The sequence below is a fragment of the Erythrolamprus reginae genome, chromosome 1 (assembly GCF_031021105.1).
Source record: "Erythrolamprus reginae isolate rEryReg1 chromosome 1, rEryReg1.hap1, whole genome shotgun sequence".
In the NCBI taxonomy this organism is placed as follows: Eukaryota; Metazoa; Chordata; class Lepidosauria; order Squamata; family Dipsadidae; genus Erythrolamprus; species Erythrolamprus reginae.
The window spans coordinates 188,786,971-188,811,163 of NC_091950.1; the positions used below are offsets into that span (position 1 = coordinate 188,786,971).

Here is a 24,193-nt window from a genome sequence, read left to right on the forward strand (position 1 = left end):
CTGAAACTAAAGCATGGGAGTTCAGTCCTCTGATTCACGCTCAGCACAGGAAAAAAAGTGTACAAAAGGTATAATAGGATATTTCTAACTACTAATTGGAACATTTATTATTCATTCATTAGTAATTGTCCTTATTATAGTTTGGAAGTTGAAGCGAGAGAGAAAAGCTATAGTAGAAACAGATGCGTGTTTCATTAGGCAGAATGAGCAACTTACCCTTGGCAAGGATCCAAGACAATGGCCCTTGGCCGTGGGACACGAGCCACTACTGAACGATTAGATCCATCCACAGCCATTGAACTGATGGTCTGATTGAGATAGTCACTGTAATAAAGTCTGTTGTTGATCCAGTCAAAGGCAATGCCATCTGGAGCTCCCAAATCTTTAGACATATCAAACAGGACAACATAGAACAAAAAAGATCTGAGCATAAAAATCATCCTAGCAATGAAAACTTTTTATAAAATACATCTTTTCTATTTCCAACTACCATGTTTCCCTGAAAATAAGACCCTACCTTATTTTTTAAAACCCTGAAATAAGCACATGGCCTTATTGCCATGCAGTCAAAAGGCTTATTACCAGGGGATGTCTTATTTAGGGGGGAAACAGGGTATTACCAGGAGAAATTGCCTTGAATCTAACAGGAAGATTTTTATCCCATAGCAAAAGAAGGAGGGGGGGAGGAGGAGGGGGAGGAGGAGGAGGAGGAGGAGGAGGAGGAGGAAGAAGAAGAAGAAGAAGAAGAAGAAGAAGAAGAAGAAGAAGAAGAAGAAGAAGAAGCAGCAGCAGCTTCTACACTTTCCGTATTTTGAAAGGTACTGCCCTTGATTTTTTTAAAAAGGTATCACAAATGAATTGAAGAGTAGTGGCTATAAATTACTACTGCCAATACTCAAATAAGCAATGCAGTTCAAAGCATTATGTCTAGCAGAAAGCTCATATGCCTGAAGCTGCAATGACCTAATTCCATGCCAAGTTAATATTAAAGTTTGTGGTGTTTTTACATAATTCTTAACTCATTTTGAAGTAATGTCCTGGCTGAGTAAAAATTTAAAGTTTCAACAAAAGGCAATATAAATTGTTAGTTTTTCATAAAATGAATTAGTAGGGCCTAAATGCATTAAACAAACTTCAGATAAACATGCTTTGGTTCACAACAACTGGAATGTTATTAATTTTCCTTCCTGGTAATTTTCAATAACTTTTGCAAAATACCTTCCAAGAAGCAGGTTACAATCTGATACACATTTTGAATATTTTTCTGAATAAATATTTAGTTCTATCTTCTTAGAAAATGCATATGCTATGTGAAAAACTCATATCAAAAATTGATCTATAAGTTACCCTTAGCTAAGTTCCGAATTCTGATATTTACCTGATGCTATTACTGTGGGATTACTATTTCCAGAATAGATATTGATATAGCTGATTCTTCCTGGGCCTGTTGAAGAACTTTGGGTAAAATATATTAAACCATTTGCACTGTCAAAGTCCAGAGCTACCGCAGTTCTTGATACGGTAATTGTATGGAATGGAGGGCTATGGTTTTCAGGATCCAGGTGAGTGCTTCTAAGGGCATTCTCCAAAGCAAAGACCAAGTAATTATCTGTTGAAATAAAACATCTCTTCCCATCACTTCCCAGCAATCCAAAGGCACACCCACACTTTGGTGTTTGCAGATCAGGAAGAGCAAAGCACAGATGTTCGCAGCCTCCATTATTCTGTAGGCATGGATTGTAGTTGACATCCGCAGGAGCCAATGATTGGTAATGGCTATTGTAAATAGTCACATCTCTCAACCAATCAATGTTATCTCTTATAACCATTGGCTGCTCGGTACTTCCTGGCTCTTTACTGGCTTGAAATATTTTTTTCAAGTTCCTATCCACCCAAATGATAGAGTTGTCAAAAATAGTGAGGCCATAAGGTGTTGGGTAACGGCTGCCATAGCGGATAATTTCAGGCTCGCCACCATCCCGAGAAATTCTCGCAATCATGTCTAAGGAATCATCCACCCAATAAATGTAACCAGTGCTATGATCGACTGCTAATCCTCGTGGTGTGACAATTCCTTCAGACACTAACACAGTCCTGTTGCTGCAGTCAAGAAATGCACGTTCTATTTTGGGATCTTGTCCGTAGTCTGCCCAAAAGAGGTATCTGTTCTTCGGATCGACTACTATATGTCGCGGCATATCGACTGTGGTTTTAAGTAGCACTCGTCGATAAGAGGTATTTAAACGCAGAACTTCAATAAATGTTTCAGTCAAGAATGCATTGGTAAAATAGAGGTTTCCTGCATACAGTGAAATAAAATGAAAAACATTTTATTGAAAAGCAGTGAATTGTGCCATTTTATGCTTCAGAGCCTAGCACAGTTTTATGCAAATTATGAAGTATCACTCACTGTAAGATAAAAACTTTTAAGAAAAATCCTGCAATTTAGATCTTATGTCAATATAGATATATTTTAAATTGACTTAATAACAAATACAATATTAAAATAACAATAAATTAACATGGTTTGAAGTGGCATTGCTAATTTTGATTTACATGACTAAATTTTACATTCTTTCTCAACATGATTAAATAACATCAAACTCATAGAGTCACGCTGTTGTCAGGTGATATATTGTGACTTTCTCCCCCTTCGTTAAATCGGGATGGGGGGCAATGTGTGATGTATCCATGGGTTGAGAGTTTGACACCTCTATTATAGAAGATCAACATATCTGATACCTAGAAGCTATTCCACATCATCATGTTCTTACATGTACTTTGGATAATTCATTGAAAATTAAGAGTAGGGTACTATCCATAAATTTGGAACAAAAATCTGATTGATTTCAGTGAAATTTCACTCATAGTAAATAGATGACGTTCAGTTTAAGGATTTCTGAAAAGTAAATTCAACCATTTTTAAATGCTGTAATAATACTGACCTGCTACCCAATCAATGGCAATGCCACGGATCCCACTGTATCCTATCCCGTTTGTGACAACATTCATAAAATTGGAACCATCTGGCTTGATTTTACGAATTCCATTTTGGGATGGAATTCGGCTGCTGAAGTCACACCAGAAAATAAAACCTGAAGGCATGTGAACGTCGACGTGCAATACATTTCTCCCTGCAAGATTAGGATTAATGAAACATGTTTTTTTTTATTTTTAATTTCACAATTCTAATAGATATATATATTACGGTAGGATTTCTATCAAACTCCAACCCTTTGGTCAGAATCCTTTAGAATTCTCCAAAACATTCCTAAAATTTTACATGAAATCATCAGTCCCTTGATTTGGGATGAGAACTGAAAGGGTAAAAATGTGACAGCTAATGTCTTATTAATAATTGGAGAAAACCACAACCCCCCTCATATTAAAAATGGACCAATTGGTGCCCCCCTTGTTTACTATTATAGCTCTGTAACAACTGTCCATCTTCCTAAAAAATCAACCTGTAACATTGTTGAGTCAGACTTTACAACATTGGGTAGAGTAAACCCCTCAGTATTAGCCTTATATTGGTGTCTAAAATAATCCAACAGTCTTCGGAGAGGGGTGGCATACAAATCTAATTAATAATAATAATAATAATAATAATAATAATAATAACAACAACAACAACAACAACAACAACAACAATTTTTTATGATTAGGAACCATTTTTCAACTTGGACCAGAAAGCAAAATCTCTTTACTCTACAATATCCAATGTTGATTTGCCTAAAAATAAATACTTTACTTCTAGGCAATTCAAGGATATTATTATTATTATTATTATTATTATTATTATTATTATTATTATTATTATCATCATCATCATCTTCACCTGTTGGAACTGGATAATCCATTTTGGGGGGAAAGCAGTTCCACTACTTCATTGTTTCTCTTTTTTCAAGTGTTCATACAAGATATTTAAAGAAATTCTACATTAATTTTGGGATCTGACAGAATTGTTTATGATCACATAAATACTGTGTAATATTGAATTTTAGATCAAAACGTTAACATAGCTCATACGTGTAGCTGTATAGAAAAAGTCAAAAAGAAGAAAAGATCTTTTTAAATTATTTTTCTTCTTTATTTATTTTTCTGTAACCTCCCTTGTCTATTTTTCCTTTGATTCTTTTTTTTTCTTTAAATATGATCTTCTTCTGTAGAAATGTAATAAAGTATATTTAAAGCCATTTAACACTAACCTCAATGCCTCATGAAAAACCAATATTTTCCCTTCAGTCTCTAGGCCCTCCTCCTTCGTTGATTCCTATTCTGAGTTAAAATGGTTTTTACCTAAATTTACATAGTTCTGCTTTGTTGTCTTTGACCTACTTTAATTCCAACCACAGCCAAAAATACACATACACATTTTACAAGCTCTGTGCCCTAAATAGGTCTCGTCTAAGAGGAAGATTATGTCAGAAAGTCAAGAGGTCGCAGTTCTCCTCTCAAACGTTCACCCACCTCTTCCTGCCAAGGACACCATTGCTTCAGAGTGGTCCGATGTCTCTAAGCTAAATCCTTTAATTGCAGACAGCATGGAAATGACAACAAAGGAACTGTAGGGAGAGCAGGTCCTATTATCAGAATTGAGCTGAAAGCCAGTAGCACAGGCACAAGAGAAGAGGCCCCCGGGCAAAGGCAAACAGAAATGTTGACAAGTCCCAACTTGGTTGCTGCAGCCATTGGACGAACCTGCAGAATCTAAATCAGGGAGAGATAGAAAAAGATTTACTCGAGGATAAACTCAGGGGAGAGGTTTGAATTGAATGAACTAATGGGAGTTAACTGGACTTATATTGGTGTGATAAATGTAATTGAATGAGAGTTGTAATGTAGTTTTGGGTTTAAAATTAAGAGGTTTTTTCCTCCCTTTAGGTATAATACTTGAGTATTTTTTAGAGTTAGTAAAAGATCAAAACTGGAAAAAGTGTTTTCTCCCTTTAGGGTTTAAAAAAATTGAAATGATATAGATGATTTAATATGAATTGTGATAAAGATTAATGAATTATTCCTCCCAGCAAAGAGAAGTACAGATGGTCAAATTGATTCTTTTATCCAAAGAAGAGAATGTACCTAACCTTGTTTTCCATTCTGAGATTGCTGCCAGGTTTTGTGCTTATTATATACTTACCATCTCGGTAATATACCCGGAGACATTTTAGTCCTGAAATGTTGTCTCTCAACACCACTTTGTTTGCTCCAGTTGACTTGTCAACCCGTTCGATGACTTCATAATCCCGGTCAGTGTAGTAGAGAAAAGAACCATAGACAGCCAATCCCCACGGGTGAGAGAGGTGAACAACCAAAGTCATCCGATTTGTACCATCCACATTCCCTCGTTCGATCTATGGAAGAGGATCCAAATTGTCTACCATCAATGAAAGCAAAACCGGCGCTTTGTGAGTGCAAATCGTAAACTCATATCTTAAAGACGAACCTGAGGCTTGACAATTATTTATCTTTTTCCTTTGCCTCTCTTGAGAAACGAAGCAATTTTTTCCCCAACCCACTCCCAATGTCATCTCATTCCTTAAATAATTATTAAACATAAATGGAAGCAACATTTGAGATCAGGCTGGCACTGGGGTGATGCAATTCCATTGAAAGGTCAGTCGGAAAGTTATAGAGCATCTGCAGTAGATGCGTGAGCCTGGGAAAAGATAGGACTGTTTAACCATTTGGGGGAAGGGGGGAAGGTCCTGGATATAGGATCCCTGCACATTCTGAAATACCATTTTCAAAGGATTTGTATCACCCTATCAGCCATGCTGGATGAACATCCATTTTCTTCCCATCCTTATTTATGCATAACTGTGTTTCTTCTTGATGGAGCTATTTTCCCTGCCCTTTTAATGTTAGGGGAAGTGAAAATAGATGATATTTATCAGTACGGGAAATCTGAAGTAGCTTTTGGATTTGTTTATTTTAACATTTAATGACCAGAGATATTTACTACCAGAAGAAACTCAGAAACCGTTTAGGCAACCTGCTGAGAGCAACTTGCCTGAAGCTTTTCCAATTCTGGCAGCCCCACTGAGTACATTCTGAATGTGTGTAAGCAGATCCATTCTTTGCCCTAACATCTGTTGTCTGATCATTCCTGCTTTAAGGCATATATCCCCTTCTATATTTAATCTGCAGATTGCTGGCAGGCAAAGATATGTAGGGACACTTCTGACTACATACCACTCCGGTGCTTGTGACTGGCCAATACAGCTTTTGTTCCTTGATATCAATGGTAATAAACTCGACGTGGTCTAGATTACCCGTGAAGAGAGTTCTAATGTTAGACCCATCCATGTTTGCACTGGCAACCTTTGCTGGGATCCCACTATCTGTTCCTTGGTCTGTCCAATACAATTTCCTGCAACACATGTTATTTCAGCAATCAAAAAACAGAGAAGGTATGGTGAATATATCATGCTCTTATTAATGGGCATTGGGAGATTAATTCAAAAACTGTATGCTATCACATACTTAACAGTAACATTTACTGAGATCACTAAGGCTTATTAATGTTTTATTAGGTTTTTTTTAAATTTTTAAATATGTGTCAATGCACCAACAGTGTGGCCCCTGAGTATAATTCATTTTGATACAAACATCAATAATAATAATTATATTAATCAAGTTTATATAATCCTAGTATTAATATACATTTAGTTATTTTATTATTTATTTATTTTATTAATTGAACTTATAGAAACATAGAAACATAGAAGTCTGACGGCAGAAAATGATCTCATGGTCCATCTAGTCTGCCCTTATACTATGTCCTGTATTTTAGCTTAGGATGGATATATGTTTATCCCAGCCATGTTTAAATTCAATTACTGTGGATTTATCTACCACGTCTGCTGGAAGTTTATTCCAAGGATTTACTACTCTTTCAGTAAAATAATATTTTCTCATGTTGCTTTTGATCTTTCCCCCAACTAACTTCAGATTGTTTACCCTTGTTCTTATGTTCACTTTCCTATTAAAAACACTTCCCTCCTGGACCTTATTTAACCCTTTAACATATTTAAATGTTTCGATCATGTCCCCCCTTTTCCTTCTGTCCTCCAGACCAGTGTTTCCCAACCTTTTTTGAGCCGCGGCACATTATTCGTATTTTCAAAATCCTGGGGAACACTGAAAGGGGGGGGGGGCGGGCTAAAGAAAAGTTTGGACAAAAAACCCCTCTCTCTTCCTCCCTTTCGCTCTATTTCTCCCTCTTTCTCTCTTTTCCTTCCTTCCCTTCATTCTCTCTCTCCATCCCTCTTTCTTTCTTCCTCTCTTTTTTGCTCTCTTTCTCTCTCCCTCCTTCCCTTCCTCTATGTCTTTCTCTCTCCCTTGCTCTCTCTCTCTGTCTCTCTTGCTATCTCTTTCTTGCTTTTTTCTCTCTCTCTTGCTCTCTCTCTCTCTTTCACTGTCTTGCTATATGTCTCTTTCTTTCTCTTTGCCTCTCTTGCTATCTCTCTTTCTCTCTCTGTCTCTCTTGCTATGTCTCTCTTTCTTTCTCTTTCTCTCTCTGTGCCTCTCTTGCTAAGTCTCTCTTTTTCTCTTGCTATGTCTCTCTTTCTTTTTCTCTCTCTCTGCCTCTCTTGCTATGTCTCTCTTTCTCTCTCTCTTTCTCTATCTCTCTTTCTCTGCCTCTCTTGCTGTCTCTCTTTCTTGCTCTGTCTCTCTTTCTCTGCCTCTCTTGCTATGTCTCTCTTTCTCTCTCTCTCTGCCTCTTATATGTCTCTCTTTCTCTCTCTCTCTCAGCTGACTGCAAGCGGGAGCCCTGACGGCGGCAGCTGGACGTGGTGCTGGACACTGTATATGCCAGGCACGCAGCGCCAGCATGTACGACGTCCAGCAGAACGTCCAACCGCCACCGTCAGGGCTCCCACTTGCAGTCAGCTGAGAGAGAGAGAGCGATCCCTCTCGCCCCCCGCCATCTCCCCCGACTGCCTGCGGCCGCTGCGGCCACCCCCCTCCCCGCTCCCATCGGACACTTGCCGTCAACGAAAGAGGAACTCCAGCTGGGCGGGGCGCTGCCGGTACTTCCGTCCTGGGGCTCCCGCTCGCAGCTGTCCCCCGCCTCCTGCTCGATGCCGCGGTTTTCGGCGCTCTCCTGCTGGGCCCCAAAGAAAGAAGGTGGGAAAAAGGTGCGAAGAATGGAGCTCTCCTTCTTCCTGCCTTCCTTCTTTGGGGCCCAGCAGGAGAGCGCCGAAAACCGCGGCATCGAGCAGGAGACAGCTGCGAGCGGGAGCCCCAGGACGGAAGTACCGGCAGCGCCCCACCCAGCTGAAGCTTGGCGGCACACCTGGCCATGTCTCGTGGCACACCAGTGTGCCGCGGCACACCGGTTGGGAAACGCTGCTCCAGACTATACAGATTGAGTTCATTAAGTCTTTCCTGATACGTTTTATGCTTAAGACCTTCCACCATGTCACCCCTCTCCATGGACTCCATGGTTTTTAAGTAGTTATTCAATATTTTAATATTCCATTTCAATGCCAATAATATTGTACAATTACAAGGTAATACCATCTTTCCACTTCTAGTCTATTATATAAAAAGAAAGAAATCGTAGCTGCTAATATTCCCTCCATTTCTTATTTCTACCTCTATTCTAACTTCTAATCAGATCACTATTGCTAATCCTAATATTAATGCACATCACTAAGGCTTATTTTTGGATCTGTGTAAGTATACAACTGGTTGTATGCACAAGCCTACGCTGAGGAAGCAAGCATATCTTTGTGCTGTAAGAAAAAGTCACGTTTATATAAACCCCAATTGCTGCTCAATTTTGTCACACGGAGATGGACATATAGCTAAATCAGAATTGTAGCTGCTGTGAATATTAACCATAAGCCATTATTTAGGTATATTTATGGAGAAGCTCTGGGTCACATTTTAGAGACAGGCCGTGATATGCTTATTCAATCTTCCAAGATTTAATAGTCTTCTTTCTCCTCAAAGTTCTTGGAAAAGAACAAGGGAAAGAGGTTTCACAAAAACTCTGCTCAATCTCCTTCTTTTTCAGTTTGGGTGAACAGAAAAGATCTGATTACTCAAGCAAAGAGTGACCAGAGCCAACTCAGTTGGAACCATCACTGTCACAAACACCAGGAGTACTTTGACCAAAAAAATATGGAAGGAGGAACTTTCTCTCACCACCATTAGGAGAGAAACAAAGGCATACGGTGCCAAAACATTCATCAAACAAAAATATATCAGTCATTTGTTACTAGTCTAATAGAAAACTACAGAAAGAAAATGTTACTAAATTCTGAGTGTTTTGATGATCCCAAGGCAAGATATTATAAATTTTATGCTAAAGATAAATATTAGGCTATGTAAATAAATGTAAATATAAAAATAGAAATAACCCTTACTATATTTTAGCGACAATTCAAAAGTCAGGATAATGAAGAAAGGAATGAAGGGAAAAAATCCAAAACACTATAAAATGAATATAGACACAGGAGCAGTTTAAGCTTCAAAATTCCTCCTCTCTTTTGTTGTTCCAGTGAAAGGGGAAAAAAGCTCCACCAGTTTGAAAAGGGAGTAACGAGACAGCTTGTTCCTGGTTCCATTTGAGGGAATCAAGTCCAATGTGCTATAGTGACAGAAATTCTACCAGCTAAAGGATAGCAATAGCAATAGCACTTAGAGTTACATATCGCTTTACTGTGCTTTACAGCCCTCTCTAAGCAGTTTACAGAGTCAGCATATTGGCCCTCAACAATCTGCGTCCTCATTTTACCCACCTCGGGAGAATGGAAGGCTGAGTCAACCTTGACTCTGGCCAGATTCGAGCTGCCAAATGGTAGGCAGCCAGCAGTCAGAAGAAGTAGCCTGCAGTACTGCACTCTAATCACTATCATGGTTCACAATGAATTATGCCCATGAGTGTATCAGATGTTCAGCGGAGGAAGTAATCCAGCACCAATAGCAAAGTTTCTCACCAACAAAGGAGAATCTCTACTTCCATTCATTCATTCCTTCCAGTTGGAAGATTTATTATTTAGAAAACATTTCTTCCCAGAACCACAGAATCTAATTTTACAGAAGGACTGTAGGCTCAAGGAATTTAATACGTTTTAAACAGCTCCAGAAACTATGGATTGAACTCACCCTCGAGCAGGATCGACAGTTAAACCGAGTGGCTTTCCGGATCCTTTAGGAGTACCATCATTGGTAATCAAAGTTTTTCGGTAGGTGGCTTCTCTGTGGAGCGTCAACACCTTTAGAAATCATGAGATTTGGTTACATGGAGCAGAAATGAAGGCAGGGAAATTCTGCTAAGTGATTCATATGCTGATTGGTGCCTGGGAGATGTCTTGGGGTTAAATATGAATGCATGCCTCACTGGAGGTTGGCTTACCTCAATGGATTGTGTTGAAGGGTTAGTATAGTACAGGTTTCCAGATATCCAATCTAAAGCCAGACCACTTGGAGAACCAATAACAGCAGCTGGGGCAAAGATTGTCCTGTTTGTGCCATCTGACCTCACCCTATGAATTTCACCCTTCAGGATAAAATAAAGTGAGAATATAATATTGTAATTTGGGATAGGCAGGGTGAAAAATCACTGCCCTTCTTTTCCTAGCATGTTGGCATTACTGACTACCACCAGTTTCAAAGAAGAATATTTGCTTTGGTTACTTGAACTACGGTATTTTTCAGAGTATAAGACGCACCTTCCCCCCACCCACCCACCAAAAGAGTGTGGAAATGTTGGTACGTCTTATAACCAAATACAGCCATTTTTGCTGTCCCAAAGCTCTGACCCTGCATCCCATTTTTGGACAGAGGGTCTGGGAAGCCTGCAGAGTGCTACTGGGTGCTGGTAAAAATGGCCCCATTTTTGCAAAAAATGGGCTGGGTTTTGCCTGGTTTTCCCCCCACAAAAATGGAGGCATTTTTTCCTTTTCCCAGTCCCCGGGAGCTCTCTGCAGGCACCTCAGATCCTTTGCCCACCCCATTTTTGTGAGGAAAAAACAGGCAAAAACCAGGCCATTTTTTGCAACAATGGGGCTGGTTTTGCCTTCTAATTACCCTATCTAGCATGACTGGAGAAGAAATTCTGTGAATGAAAGTCCACTAGTCTTAAGGCTGTCAAGTTTGAAGACCCCTGGGTTAGGGATTAGGGCTACAAGGGTCTTCAAACTTGGCAAGTTTAAGATTTGTGGACTTCAACTCCCATTCCTGAGCTAGCATGACTGGTGGAGGAATTCTAGAAATTGAAGTCCACAAGTCTTAAAAGTGTCAAGTTTGAAGTTTGCAAAAAGTGTACATGGTTGTAAAAAGTATTCTGCCACACTGGTATTTTATTAAATAATATATTCTACACCATTTAGTTTGGAATACTTTTTCCTCGTTTTCCACCTCTAAAATCTAGGTGCATGTTACTCAGGTGCAGCTTATACTCTGAAAAATACGGTATAATAATCAAACATATCTAATAAAAGTCATAAAAAAGACACAATGCAATCCAAAGTAGGTTTAGTCTATTAAGACATAGCATCCATTCAACTTATTCTCGAGGGAAACTTCATAGGTACAGTGTGATTTTACTCTTTAGTTCTTAATCAAAACAAAGATGGGGAGGGAAACAAAAACATCAGAGCAGTCTTTTCAATGAATTGCTGTTCTAAATAACCAAATATACTTACTGGATTTTCAACCCAGTAGATCATCTGTTCTGAATCATCAAAGTCAACATCGTATCCATTCTGAACTCCTGCTATTGGGACCATGGCATCGTTGGATTTCTCTTCAGGGTTCAGAGATATGCCATAAATAATGCTATCTCTTACAGCTATAAGGAATGGCTTTTCCACTGTAAAGCAATACCCCAAAAAGCAGAATGTTATTCTTACATATTTCCTGCAGATAACAAAACAAAATTCTGTGGTTTCCCGAAGTCCAGATGTATTTGATCAAGAGAATAGCATGCCCTCATGATGCTTTCCCAAACACATTTAAATACATTAAGAAGTAACTTTCACCAATGATTAGATAAAGCTCTCTAAATAAAGATCTTTTGAGCTTGTCTAACAAAGGCAGAATTGGAAGTCTCCACAAACAAAACGTATGTGCTGCCTTTGAACTCTTCCTTCCTTTCTTTCTCCCCATAATTTAAAATCAGTCAGGTCTTCCTGAACATCAGTATTCAAGGAGGCACGCAAAAGAGTCACAAACATCTTCTAACACTTCACATATGCTTCAGCAGTATATTCTTGACATGCAAGCATCACAACTGGGTATTTATATAGTATGTTGAAAAGTCCAGCAACACACACAATTTCTCTCTCTCCATGGAGCCCTTAATTACAAATTCAGGTTAATACAGTGAAAATAGGAAACATGAACATACGTCAAAGTTGTCTACAGAGTGAAATGTCAATGTCACAAACAGAAACAGCATTATTTGGAATAAATTCCACTGTCGCTTAATTCCACCACTGTTTGCAACATGAACTCCATCAATTAACTATGGAGACTTTAACAATATCATTGGGATTAAAAAAAAAACCAATGATATGGCAGAGCTGCCGGAGGTGAACTTGTGAAATAGTCAGAGGTGAAATCCTACCAGTTTAGCCCAGTTCGTGCATACTGGTAGTGGCGAGCACAGTGGTTCGGAGAACTGATAGCAACAGCAGCATCACTGACCACCTGCCCCGATGTCACAATTTTCTTTTTTAAACCCTCTGCACATGTGCAAAGCCTTCTGTGCATGCTCAGAGGGTGAAAAAAGTACACACAACAGTAGCAAAATGTGTGCTTCCGAACCAGTAAAGAAGGTAAGTAAATTTCACCACTCTAAATAATGTTAAGCAAACCTTAAGAGTCATAACTAATTCCAAGAGGGAAGTCTCCCTCCCTTCCAGAGATCATTAATGGCAACTACAATGTTTCATAAAGCATTCGGCCTCACAATGTATTATTTATAATTTCTTCTTTATTTTTTGCCAAGCAATCCCGGAATGTTTGCTTGCAAATAAATCCCACTGGGTTGAAGCCAACAAAACAAGGTGTTCTGTTAGAGGAAGGGGAACTGTTCTTTCCAGTTAGAAGGCTTAAGTTTGAGTGCCACTGAAATCCCACAAATTTGTGAAAGCATTACAATAGAAACACAGATGTGCTTGAGCACATAATATGAATCATAATATGGTTTATTATAGCACATTTTCAGAAAACATAACACCAAGTCTGAATGACAGGAACTAGTCAGGATTTGCAAAAATCCTGTCCTAATAAAGGAGCACTGAGCTGATTTCTTCTACGGTTTCCTCCCATCCCAGAACAAGCTCATGCTTTTAATTATAACCTATTTAAAATTCAGATGGAGCTGTCCATGGTTAGAGAACTACACTCACTGAGAAGAGGAACTGTTGCATCCTTGATTTCCACATCATTCCCAAACGCCCATATCTACTACATCAAATATCTGTCATATACCTACTGACTTTGCTTGGCAGCTTGTGTAACAGATTAACAGAATTGGAAGGGACCTTGTCGGTCATCTAGTCCAATCCCCACCCACCCAAGCAGGAGACCCTACACCATTTCTGACAGCTGGCAATCTAGTCGCTTCTTCAAAGCATCTAGTGATGAAGCTCCCCCAACTTCTGAAGGCAAGGGGTTCCACTGGTTAATTGTTCTCACTGCCAGAAAATATCTCCTTATTTCCAGGTTGAATCTCTCCTTGTTCAGTTTCCATCCATTAGTTCTTTGGAAAGCAGCTTAACCCCCTCCTCTCTGTGGCAGCCCTCAAATATTGGAAGACTGCAATCATGTCTTCCTGGGCCTTCTCTTCACTAGCTATGCTCAGTTCCAATTAATTGTAGAAGTTCTTATTTACTAACTGAAATACATCTTTCCTTAGTTCCAAACTTAGCACAGCAATAACAAGCTTTGAAAACTACTCTAAACTTAGGGTAAATGTATTCCAATCCAATCACCATTTAGTATCAACTATGCAGTAAAATGTAAACAACATTCTTTCAGAGGAGTGTCAAACTCAATTTCATTGAGAAACACATCAGGGATGTGTTTGACCTCAGGGAGCCAGGATGGGCATGGCCAGGGTGGGTGTGGCCAGTTCAATTTCACCAAGGTGGGGGGGCAGCTGTGGCGGCCCGGGTGCTCTGCCAGTGAAAATGGAGCAGCGGAAAAGTATAGTGTCCGAGCGGCAGTAATAAATAAATAAATAAACAAACAAACAAACACAAATAAATAAAAACCCACCCTGTTTTGCCTCAGAGAATTTCAAAATAAAATACTGTACTGTGTGTCTATAACAGTGAGCTCATAATAGGGCAACTCTATCAATATCAAAATGCCACTTAAATAGTTGAGCTAGTTTCAAACTAGATTTTGATTTTCTTTCTCTCTTCCTTACTCCCATTCTTTTTCTTTTTCTTTTCCTTCCTCTCTTTTTTCTATCTGTTTCTCTCTCTTCCTCTCTCTCTCCTTCCCTCTCACTCTTTCCCTCTCGGCTTCTGGGCAGGTTTGGAAAACTCTGAGTTGATGATGATTTTTAAGTGAGCGATTGCTCCCTGCTCAGCTTAGAGGGACTATGCTACCAAGTTCTATTTTCAGCTGCAACAGCTTCCTGCAACCCTCTGCCAGCTGAAACGGAGCTCCATTTTTGCTGGCAGAGGCACTGCAGGCTTGTTCTTCACTGTTTCCAGAGTGACCTCGTGGACCAGATCCAGCCTCCAGGCCTTGAGATTGACCCCTGAGGTAGAAGTACTGGTTGTGGCTGTTCAATGCATTTTTCCTTAAGAGCACATATTATGTATAATTAGCCATGTTTCATTTTCCCCCTTTTCTTCGTAATACTTTCTTTTTAAAGTTCTGCCTCATTTCATTCTTTCCATATAACAGCAAAATCCTCTTTCCATTCATCATCATACACCCCCATACATGGGGCCTCAAGCGGTTGAAACACTGGGCAGGAGGCTAGCAAGTCTGTGTTTGAGACCTGAGAGCGGTCGTGGGGCGGGGTTGAGCTCCCATCTTTCACTCCACCTCCTGCCTGAAGCATGAAAAGAGCCCCCAACTGGGTCTGAAAGGAGCCCCCAACTGGGTCTGAAAGGAGCCCCCAACTGGGTCTGAAAGGAGCCCCCAACTGGGTCTGAAAGGAGCCCCCAACTGGGTCTGAAAGGAGCCCCCAGCTGGACATCCCCAGGGTAATAACGGTTATATCACCAACTAACCCTTTCAACCTGGAAGTGCCTCAGCACTTCTGATTCAAATGCAAAAAGAAATCATACAAGACCTATACCAGTGGTTCTCAACCGTTCTAATGCTGGGACCCCTTAATACATGACCCCCTCATGTTGTGGTGACATCCAACCATACGTCTAGTGCCAATTCTCCCAACAGAGCTTTAAGCTGATTGGCAGGAAGGTCAGAAGGACACCCCCCACTGTAAACGCCTGATTGGTTGGATTGTAAAAATATGTTCCAAGGCACCAGAATAGAAGCTTTAGTTTCTAACACCATGGGAAATTTGTCTTTTCCCATGATCCTGTGAAACAGTCATTCAACCCCCAAATGGGTCCTGACTCCCAGGCTGAGAACCACTGATAAAAACAGTAATGAGAACACCAGCTATCAAATTGTGAGTGGTTTTCGCTCCCTGCATTTTGCCATTTGGGGAAGTTTAAGTTTATTGGATTTATATGCTGCCCTTCTCCGAGGACTCATTACCCTTCAGCACACTTTCTTATTATTTATTCCCAGATAGAGGTCTCTTATGCTCTCACCTCTCATGCAGTTCACGTTATCCGGTGAGAGAGTCCATCCAGAAGGGCAGGCACAGGAATAAAACCGGGGACCCGATGAAGAAAGCAAACACAGGTGACTACAGTGGGATCGGTCACAGAAATTGATACCTGGGAGAAAAATTAAACCACACGTGAACCCAAAATTCACCAACCAAATACAGCCATTTTTGCTGTCCTTTGGAAGTTTCAAACAGTTTCTCATAAGGTTTTTACCAGCTTTCAGGTATAAATAGTTCATTTTCATTATCCAATGAAGTGTTGCTGACTGTGTATACATACACATTTATTTTTTAAATTAATTTTGTGTCTTTTAAGGACCCTGTGATCCCTTGCATTGGGGTCTGAATGGAGCTGAGTGTTTACTGACCGGATGCCCTTCCTGTCATCAATGCAGAGATTATTTCAGCAGATACATTTTCATTGTGCCCAGAGAGAGAGAAATATCTACCTCAATCTAGGATCGAAGTCACAGCCCCTGATTGTGAGGTGAGAACTCCACCTCTAGGCCACCATACCACTCACATACACAATCCACACACTCAAATCCACAGGGAAACTTTCCTTTCCAATCTACACAAATCCAGACACTCAAGCAACCTGCTGTTGCCGTTTGTTGCCACAAACACAAAACTTTCCACATACTGCATGGGAATTTATTATTATATTATTGCCTCAGAAGACAATTATTATCAATCAGCAGCTTCAACCTATTGGCAGACATTATAAACTGGGAGAAAGCCAAGTCTTGTTAATATTTATAAGGGGAAAAAACATGTATTATGAAGCACTTGTTATTGCAGTTCTGCTTTTTTAGATAAAAATGTTTTTTAAGACGGAACAGTTTGCTGTTTGTGCTGACCAATCTTACCAGGAGGCTGTTTCACGCGATGAACTGCCACAATCCCTAGAGGCTGGTGAACATTATAGATCATTACTGTTTGATTTCTCCCATGCCATTTGTTTGCTCGGATGACTCGATGGGTGTATCGGTCTGTCCAATATATGAAATCCTCAAAGACCGTGAGTGCATGAGGATGCCGCAATATCTGTTTTATTTTAAAAGGGGGGAGGGGGGCGTAAAAGTTTCCATTACCATACAATGTCCTTATTATTGTCATTCTGAAGTGATGCATTATATGAAAATAAATGTTTCTAGGCATCTTCCTAGACTTGCACAACAGATGGCTCACAACATACATTAACAGCTTTGCATCATTATATTTAGGCAACAAGCTGTGGACTTTTTTATACACAGACCTAAGTCACGTAACATAATTTAGGTGCTGATTGTATACCAGTGCTCAAAAATATGCAGTACATAAACTAGATAGCTTTCTGGATTTTTCCCAGATGGAGAAAGATTCCAGTTCCTCTTACTTATGAAAATTTTCTTCTTCAGCCAACAGAATGTATAAAATCAGGAATTAGATACTACATGTTTAATGTAATTTTTTTGACTTCTATGCTGCCCAATCCCAATGGGACTCAAGGCAGCTTACAACAATAAATAGTACATTTGTTTGTTTGTTTGTTTGTTTAGATTTCTAATGTCGCCCTTCTCTACCGTCTCAGGGCAATATAATAAACAAGTCAAATAATTAGTAATAAGAACAGTAAAACCCATAACAAACCCTAATGAACTATCCAATTGAATCCACATATACAGTAGTACCTCGTCTTACGAACTTAATTGGTTCCCGGAGGAGGTTCGTAAGGCGAAAAGTTCGTAAGACAAAACAATATTTCCCATAGGAAACAATGTAAAGTTAATGCATGCAAGAAACCCCCCCCCCCCCCGCAAAAACGGTGCTCCGCTGGGCGCCGCTGCCTGGCTGTCGCCTTTTGAAACAGCCGGGGGGCTTCTCGCCGTCCTCCCGAACCCGAACGCCAAACCCAAAGTTTTGCCGAACTTCCGGGTTTGGCGTTCAGGAGGCCGCCGAGAAGCCCCGCCGCCTGGCTGTCACCTTTTGAAACAGTCAGGGGGCTTCTCAGTGTTCTCCCGAACGCCGAACCCAGAGGTTCTGCAAAAGTTCGGGTTTGGGTTCAGGAGGACGCTGAGAAGCCCCGCCGCCCGGCTGTCAGCTTTGCAAAAGAGCCGCGGAGCTGTCAGGCCGGTCGGAAGGCTCAAACGGAGGTGGGGAATCCCAATAGGGAATTCCATGGGCGGAGCTTTGACATCACGAAGACGTCCTTCCTGGAGTCCACGTTTCGGCCGGCCAGGAAGGACATCTTCGTGACATCAAAGCTCCACCCATGGAATTCCCTATTGGGATTCCCCACCTCCGTTTGTGCCTCCCGACCGGCCCGACAGCTCCGCGGCTCTTTTGCAAAGCTGACAGCCAGGCAACGGGGCTTCTCAGTGTCCTCCTGAACCCGAACACTGAACCTGAACTTTTGCCGAACTTCCAGATTCGGCGTTCAGGAGGACGCCGAGAAGCCCCCCGGCTGTTTCAAAAGGTGACAGCCAGGTGACGGGGCTTCTCGGCGGCCACCCAAACCCGAACTTTTGCCAAACTTCCAGGTTCAGCGTTTGGGTGGCGGGTTCGTAAAATGGAAAAAGTTCGGAAGAAGAGGCAAAAAATTTCTGAACCCCAGGTTCATATCTCGGAAAGTTCATATGACAAGGGGTTCATATCACGAAGTACCACTGTATACAGAAACAGTTGCAAATCGGACATGGTAAGATGTTACATTCATATTTGAACAAGCTGGCCATCCATTTCTCCATTTTGTTAATTTGACAATTTTCATACCAGGTCACTTGCCACCACCTGCCGCCTGTTGTTTCCATTATAATCACAGAAATCAATATAGTCAAGATAAGCATCCGCAAAATATAACAGTTTGTTGGGATAGTCGATGGAGAGTCCGTTGGGCCAATAGATCTTATTGCTGACAATGGTAGTGCGTAACATGCCATCCATACTTGCTCTTTCAATTCGGGGATTCTGACCCCAGTCTGTCCAAAACATCACATGGCCACTGCAGAAAACAACAGGTTAATGGTAGAAAGGTTTAAAAAAATGCTTAGCATGATAAATCTGGAATCTGGTTCACATCACACCTCTGCCACTGCCCAGCATTAGGTAAGTCATTATTTCTTAGGAGTTTTTTTATTTTCTTTTTAAAATTTATATCCCACCTTTATTATTTTTACAAATAATTCAAAGCAGTGTACAGATCTGATACTCCTTCCTCCACCTATTTTTTCCACCACAACAATCCTGGGAGGTGAATTGGGGTCAGAGAATCAATCAATCAATCAGAATAGTGTTTGACCTGCAATTCCTTTTCTGGACACTTGCTTCAAAACACTTTAATTGTAAATAAGAGGATCTATAATATTGGTTACTGTTTGATGTGGCAACCCCTAGATTAATAAGCTAGGGAGCTTTGGCCCAGTTTATATATTTTTTTTATTTCTTGCGGTAGCAAAGGGTGTGTTGTGGTTCTCAGAACTTTACAAACTATCCAGTGTAACCACCAGGCTGTTTTCTTCTTGCTCACCATCCTGGCAATCTTGACAAATTATGTTTCTCTATTCCTAGAAATGTCTTAAGCTTCTCTTTATATTAGTTCTTATGATATATTTCTCTTATGACATATCATTGCAAATTTTATATCCACTTCAAATCTATCAAATTTATCCTTCTCCCATGACTGGCCTTCAGGAATAGGTCTGACACAGGGTCACCCAACTAGCTTTCATGACTAAGGTGGAACTAGAACTCAAGAGTATCTAGCTTTCTAATTTGGTGTCTTCAACCACTAAATCAAACTTGGCCTTTAGATTTAGTCCCCTCTCTGCAACATGGAAATAATAATGCTGCTACAACATATTGAACTACAAAAGTTTACAACTAGCAAAACATTCTCAATTTGTATAAAACACTGCTTTACAATGGAGTAGATTTAAGGAGGCCAGGTGGTATAAGTGGAACTTCACATTCTCAAATTAGGTGTGATTCCGTAATTTGCTATTATTAATTTAAGTGTGCATCAGATTTTTGCTACAACTCATAAGACAATTGGTGGCATCCAAATGCACTCTGATGTTCCACAAATTTATGACATGCAATCAATTATGACATGATTTGACAACATAAATGCCTACAATAATGTTACAACAATCCTAAAGTTCTTTTAGTTTCATAAACTAATGGGCTATAATGCCCATTCCAGAGGGCCACTGAACAAAATTCTTTCTTATTGCATATCACTACAAAATACATGACAACAATTACAAGGTGATGTATGCTCAAAGCCAATGTTTAAAAATCTTACTCAGTTCTGGGATCTAAGACTAGACCTCTTGGATTTGTCACATTTTCACTGATCAGAACAGTCCTATGGCTTCCATCAAGTCTGGAGACTTCAATTGTTTCCAAGACATAGTCTGTCCAGTAAAGATTGCGGCCTATCCAATCCACTGCAATGCTTTCCGTAACTGTGACTCCACTGTCAAATACCTGAGCAAAGTAATGGAAAACCATTATATTAGTTCCTTGTAATGTTTTGTTACTGGAAAGGATTCAAGTTAGTTTACATTTTATAAAAGATGAGAACATGTATTATTTATCTGCTACTCCTCTGTGGCAAGACTAACTAAAATGAAATTCTCTAATCTCCCTAAAAAATTATCAATTCACTGGGGAGAAAATTTTAATTCTTAGTCTAAAATGAATATTTATAAACAAAATCAACCTATTTTCAGAAAACAGGGATTGCTTACTAAGACTATAGTGTGTGTTCTACATGTATTTATTTACAGAGTAATATGCATGTATCCCTGGATGCACTTAGAGCTCCATAAAATTTGGAAGTGCAATCACTGTCTTAAATCAGCAAGAGACTTACTACTTTTCGGTCTGTTCCATTCTGGTAAGCACTCCAAATCTTGTCTTGGCTGACATCAGACCAAAAGATTCTATCCGTCACTGAATCAAAATCAAGAGCTACAATGTTCCTTCCATCTCGAATCAAGGAAAAAATGCGCTGTCCCTGGGAAGTTATGTTATTAACAACAATTTGGTTACGGCTGGCCACCATCAGGAGAAGATTCCCAGATTCTGCAAAAACAGGCAATTAAAAACAAACCTTTAAACTATCAACATCTAGAGGGCATTCCATTTCACAAAAGCATATATAATATATACTATTAATAATAATAATAATAATTAATAATTTATTCATTAGATTTGTATGCCGTCCCTCTCTGAGGACTAGGAGTGGCAGTACATGCATTAAATACACAGTATTTAATAGATAGTATTTTTAAAAGCCATAATTTTCTGGTGCTAAATGGCAGGAGTCCCCAAACCCTGGTTCATGGACTGGCACCAGTCCACAGCATGCAGAAACTAGGCCTTGCAAACAAACAAAGTCCCATCTGCGGGTTGCAAGCAAAACCATGCTGTTTCCAGTCCATGGAAAAGCCTTTCTCCTCAGAACCAATCCCTGATGCCCAAAAGGTTGGGGACCATCAATATAGGGAGGGCTAAATACAGCCTGCATGACAATAATTTCAGATTTAAACCTGGCACTTCCAAGCTGTGAAATCTAAAGAACTGCCAATCGCTGTGGATTTGAGCTAGATGGATTATTAGGCCAACTCAGTCTAAGTCAGTCTTTCATGTTCTACAATAGAATATGTAAATATTTTGTTCAATTGTTCTATGTCACCTGAGCCGGAAAAGCTCCAGGGCCCATTGTACGTAAGATTCCCTGAAGCAAAAATACTTACTTACATATGACACTGATTATGTTAATTTTTAGCAACTGGACATTTCGAACATATCTTTAAATAATTCTCTGTGCAATAACATCTGGTGTAATCAAATTTGTAAATGTGACTGTAATTATAATCTGCCTTATGAATATCCTAGTGCTAGTGGCCTATCTTCAAATGAGTGGACAATTGTTTAAGCTTCTCACCAGGGTAAGAATAGCCAGGCTGTGATTATGCATTTGTTCCTATCACTTTATAATTAGGGTATCCCTCACCTGTTACTTTGCACGTCTTCCCATTGGATTCTAAGATGTAGCCATCATCACAGTAACACCGGAATGATCCCCTTTCATTGTGGCAGTGTTGGCTACAAAATCCAGGCGAGTCACATTCATTAATGTCTTCGCATGTTTTTGAATCATTGGCGAGTTGGTAGCCGAAAGGGCAGGAGCACTGGGCTCCAAAAGGGCCTTGAATGCATCCATGCGTGCAGCCTGCATTATTATCCAAGCAGGTCTCCTGGTCTGTAAATAAATGGGAGAGAGTGATATGAACATAGGTCACCTGTCCTTAATTCATGACTTGAATTTTGAATTGCCATCCTAGGGATCAGTTATGGGTTCCTTCCAGTTCGGACTGGTTCTATAGAACCAGTAGCAGGAGTTTCCCCCTGCTTGCTGAACTGGCAGCAATGTTTGGCTGGACACACGCATCAACTGGCTCTCTTCTCTTGGTTTTTGCTTCTGCGCATGCACAGAAGCTGGATTTTTCAGCACTGTGCATGCGCGGTATACCCGCATAGCGCATCAGGAAGCAAACCAGCAGTGAGGTAAGCCAGAACCCACCCCAGCGCATGCTACTGCTGCACCCATTCAAGATTGATGCTCTATACCCTATGGCCATGAAACAGGGGTGAGTCTTTAGTAGATAGAACATTCTATGATGGTCATTGTGCAGTCTTGCTCTAGAGCTGGAGGGGAGTCTTTCCACATTGATGGGAGCTCCCACTTCATCCTGCCTTGCAGGAAGCCCTCTTCCCTCTATAGGTAAGGCAATACAGCACCCTTGCCATGAGTCATATCTTTATCCAACTGCCCCAAGGAGCTGCTTCGCCACTTTGTTGCGCAATGACTGCCCTTTTCTGTTTTGTTTGCTTTCCTTTTCTTTTCCTCGCTGCAAAAAAGCAATGTGGCAAGGGAAAAACAGCCAAGGGTGACTGATGGCTGATGTTTTTGTGTCTTCCCAATGAATAGTCAGAGGATGCTCAGCTCTATTTAATGCCCTTTGGCCTTAATAACAGCAAAACAAAACAGTTGTTTGAAGCACTGTAAACAGAGAAGGCAAGTTAGTCTTCCCTTGCATTCTAGTTTTTAAAAAAAGCGATGACTTAATCACAAAATTAGCAGTTACAGTAATTCTAGCCTAATTACACAACCACATAAGTCAAAAGAAAACAGCATTTAAGATTGGGCTTTTAAAGGCAAAGTCAAGAAATCGTTCCGCAACAAAGGTGAACGCAAAGAAACCTTGGATAATTTTAGCTCCCTTTTGCCTCTCCTTAGCTTATGTGACCATGGCTAGAATAGGAAGGCCAGGCTGCAGTATTCTGCACTTTACATGAAAGTAGAACCCCCAGACTTGTTTAGTTAGTGGGCATCTTTTGAATTTTTAAGACACATTATTAACCAGTCATGAAATGACCATCGAGCATAAGGCAAACTGATATCTTGTGTCCCCTATTCCCTGTAGCAATACTCTCTATTTCTTTAGAGTACTTTATTTTGCTCTCAATTTTGGGGTCAGGGATCATGCTGGAGAGAAGGACAGCCTCCTCAACAAAGCATCGGACTACCAATAGCTGTAATTTCCTTAGAATCGCTTTGGGATCTAATGAAGCCTCACAAGCAAAGATACTATTTAAAGTTGGACCTTCAAAACGTTGCTTTCAAAAGGGCAACTGAACTTTATTTTACTTGAAAATGTTCAGTTCTCACTTCTCATCCAAGAAACTTCTTCAGTGCTAACTAACTAGAAAGGAATGGAAAAGACTTATACTGTTTGCCATAGTCAGTCATTAACATCTTCAAGAGGAATTGCACTATTGTAGAATTTGGAATAGATTTTACAATTGGCTAGAATTTGGGAATCAAATTAAGAAGCAGAAAATGCGATAACCTTAATTATAAAATATTCATGTATATATGAAACTATAGGTTAAATTACTAATGGCAAAAAACATGTACCAACTTAAATGGTGAAGTAGGAAAGTAGTATTTTGACATGAAATATTGTAAAATATATTGTATAGTGTTCTTAATGTTTGTACGTGTTCTGTATTTGTTTCAAAATGATTTTTGTCTTATTACTTTTTTTTCTCTGTCTTGGGGGTTTTTTGTATTTGTATTTTGTATTTTTTAATGTTGGAAAATTAATAAAGACTATTTTTAAAAAATTAAGTTGGACCTTTAAAGGTGCTTTCAAAAAGGCAATTAAACTTTATTTTGCTTGAAAACTTTCAGTTCTTACTTCTCATCAAAGAAGCTTCTTCAGTTCTAACTAACTGGAGAGGAATGAAAAAGATTTATACTGTTTGCAGTCAGTCAGTCAGTCATTCATTAACAAGAAAAATCAAGAAAGTGTAGTTGTCTTTTTGAAAGCACCTTTGGGACAACCA

The 24,193-nt window shown here is 39.9% G+C and overlaps 1 protein-coding gene across 2 annotated transcripts in view; it reads right to left on the reverse strand.

Moving 5' to 3' along the window:
* The window catches only part of LRP2 (LDL receptor related protein 2), a 179,721-nt gene that overhangs the window by 70,292 nt on the left and 85,236 nt on the right, over positions 1–24,193 (reverse strand). For both annotated transcript variants that reach the window (XM_070731728.1, XM_070731727.1), the window contains exons 26-40: positions 21,795–22,043; positions 20,649–20,860; positions 20,076–20,260; positions 18,545–18,773; positions 16,660–16,837; positions 15,771–15,899; positions 11,664–11,830; positions 10,373–10,516; positions 10,123–10,232; positions 6,196–6,373; positions 5,141–5,354; positions 4,471–4,710; positions 2,946–3,134; positions 1,379–2,299; positions 217–382 (exon numbers count right to left, since the gene is read on the reverse strand). In XM_070731728.1, the coding sequence (XP_070587829.1) occupies positions 217–382; positions 1,379–2,299; positions 2,946–3,134; positions 4,471–4,710; positions 5,141–5,354; positions 6,196–6,373; positions 10,123–10,232; positions 10,373–10,516; positions 11,664–11,830; positions 15,771–15,899; positions 16,660–16,837; positions 18,545–18,773; positions 20,076–20,260; positions 20,649–20,860; positions 21,795–22,043 (3,511 nt within the window). The remainder of the gene's footprint in view (positions 1–216; positions 383–1,378; positions 2,300–2,945; positions 3,135–4,470; positions 4,711–5,140; positions 5,355–6,195; positions 6,374–10,122; positions 10,233–10,372; positions 10,517–11,663; positions 11,831–15,770; positions 15,900–16,659; positions 16,838–18,544; positions 18,774–20,075; positions 20,261–20,648; positions 20,861–21,794; positions 22,044–24,193) is intronic.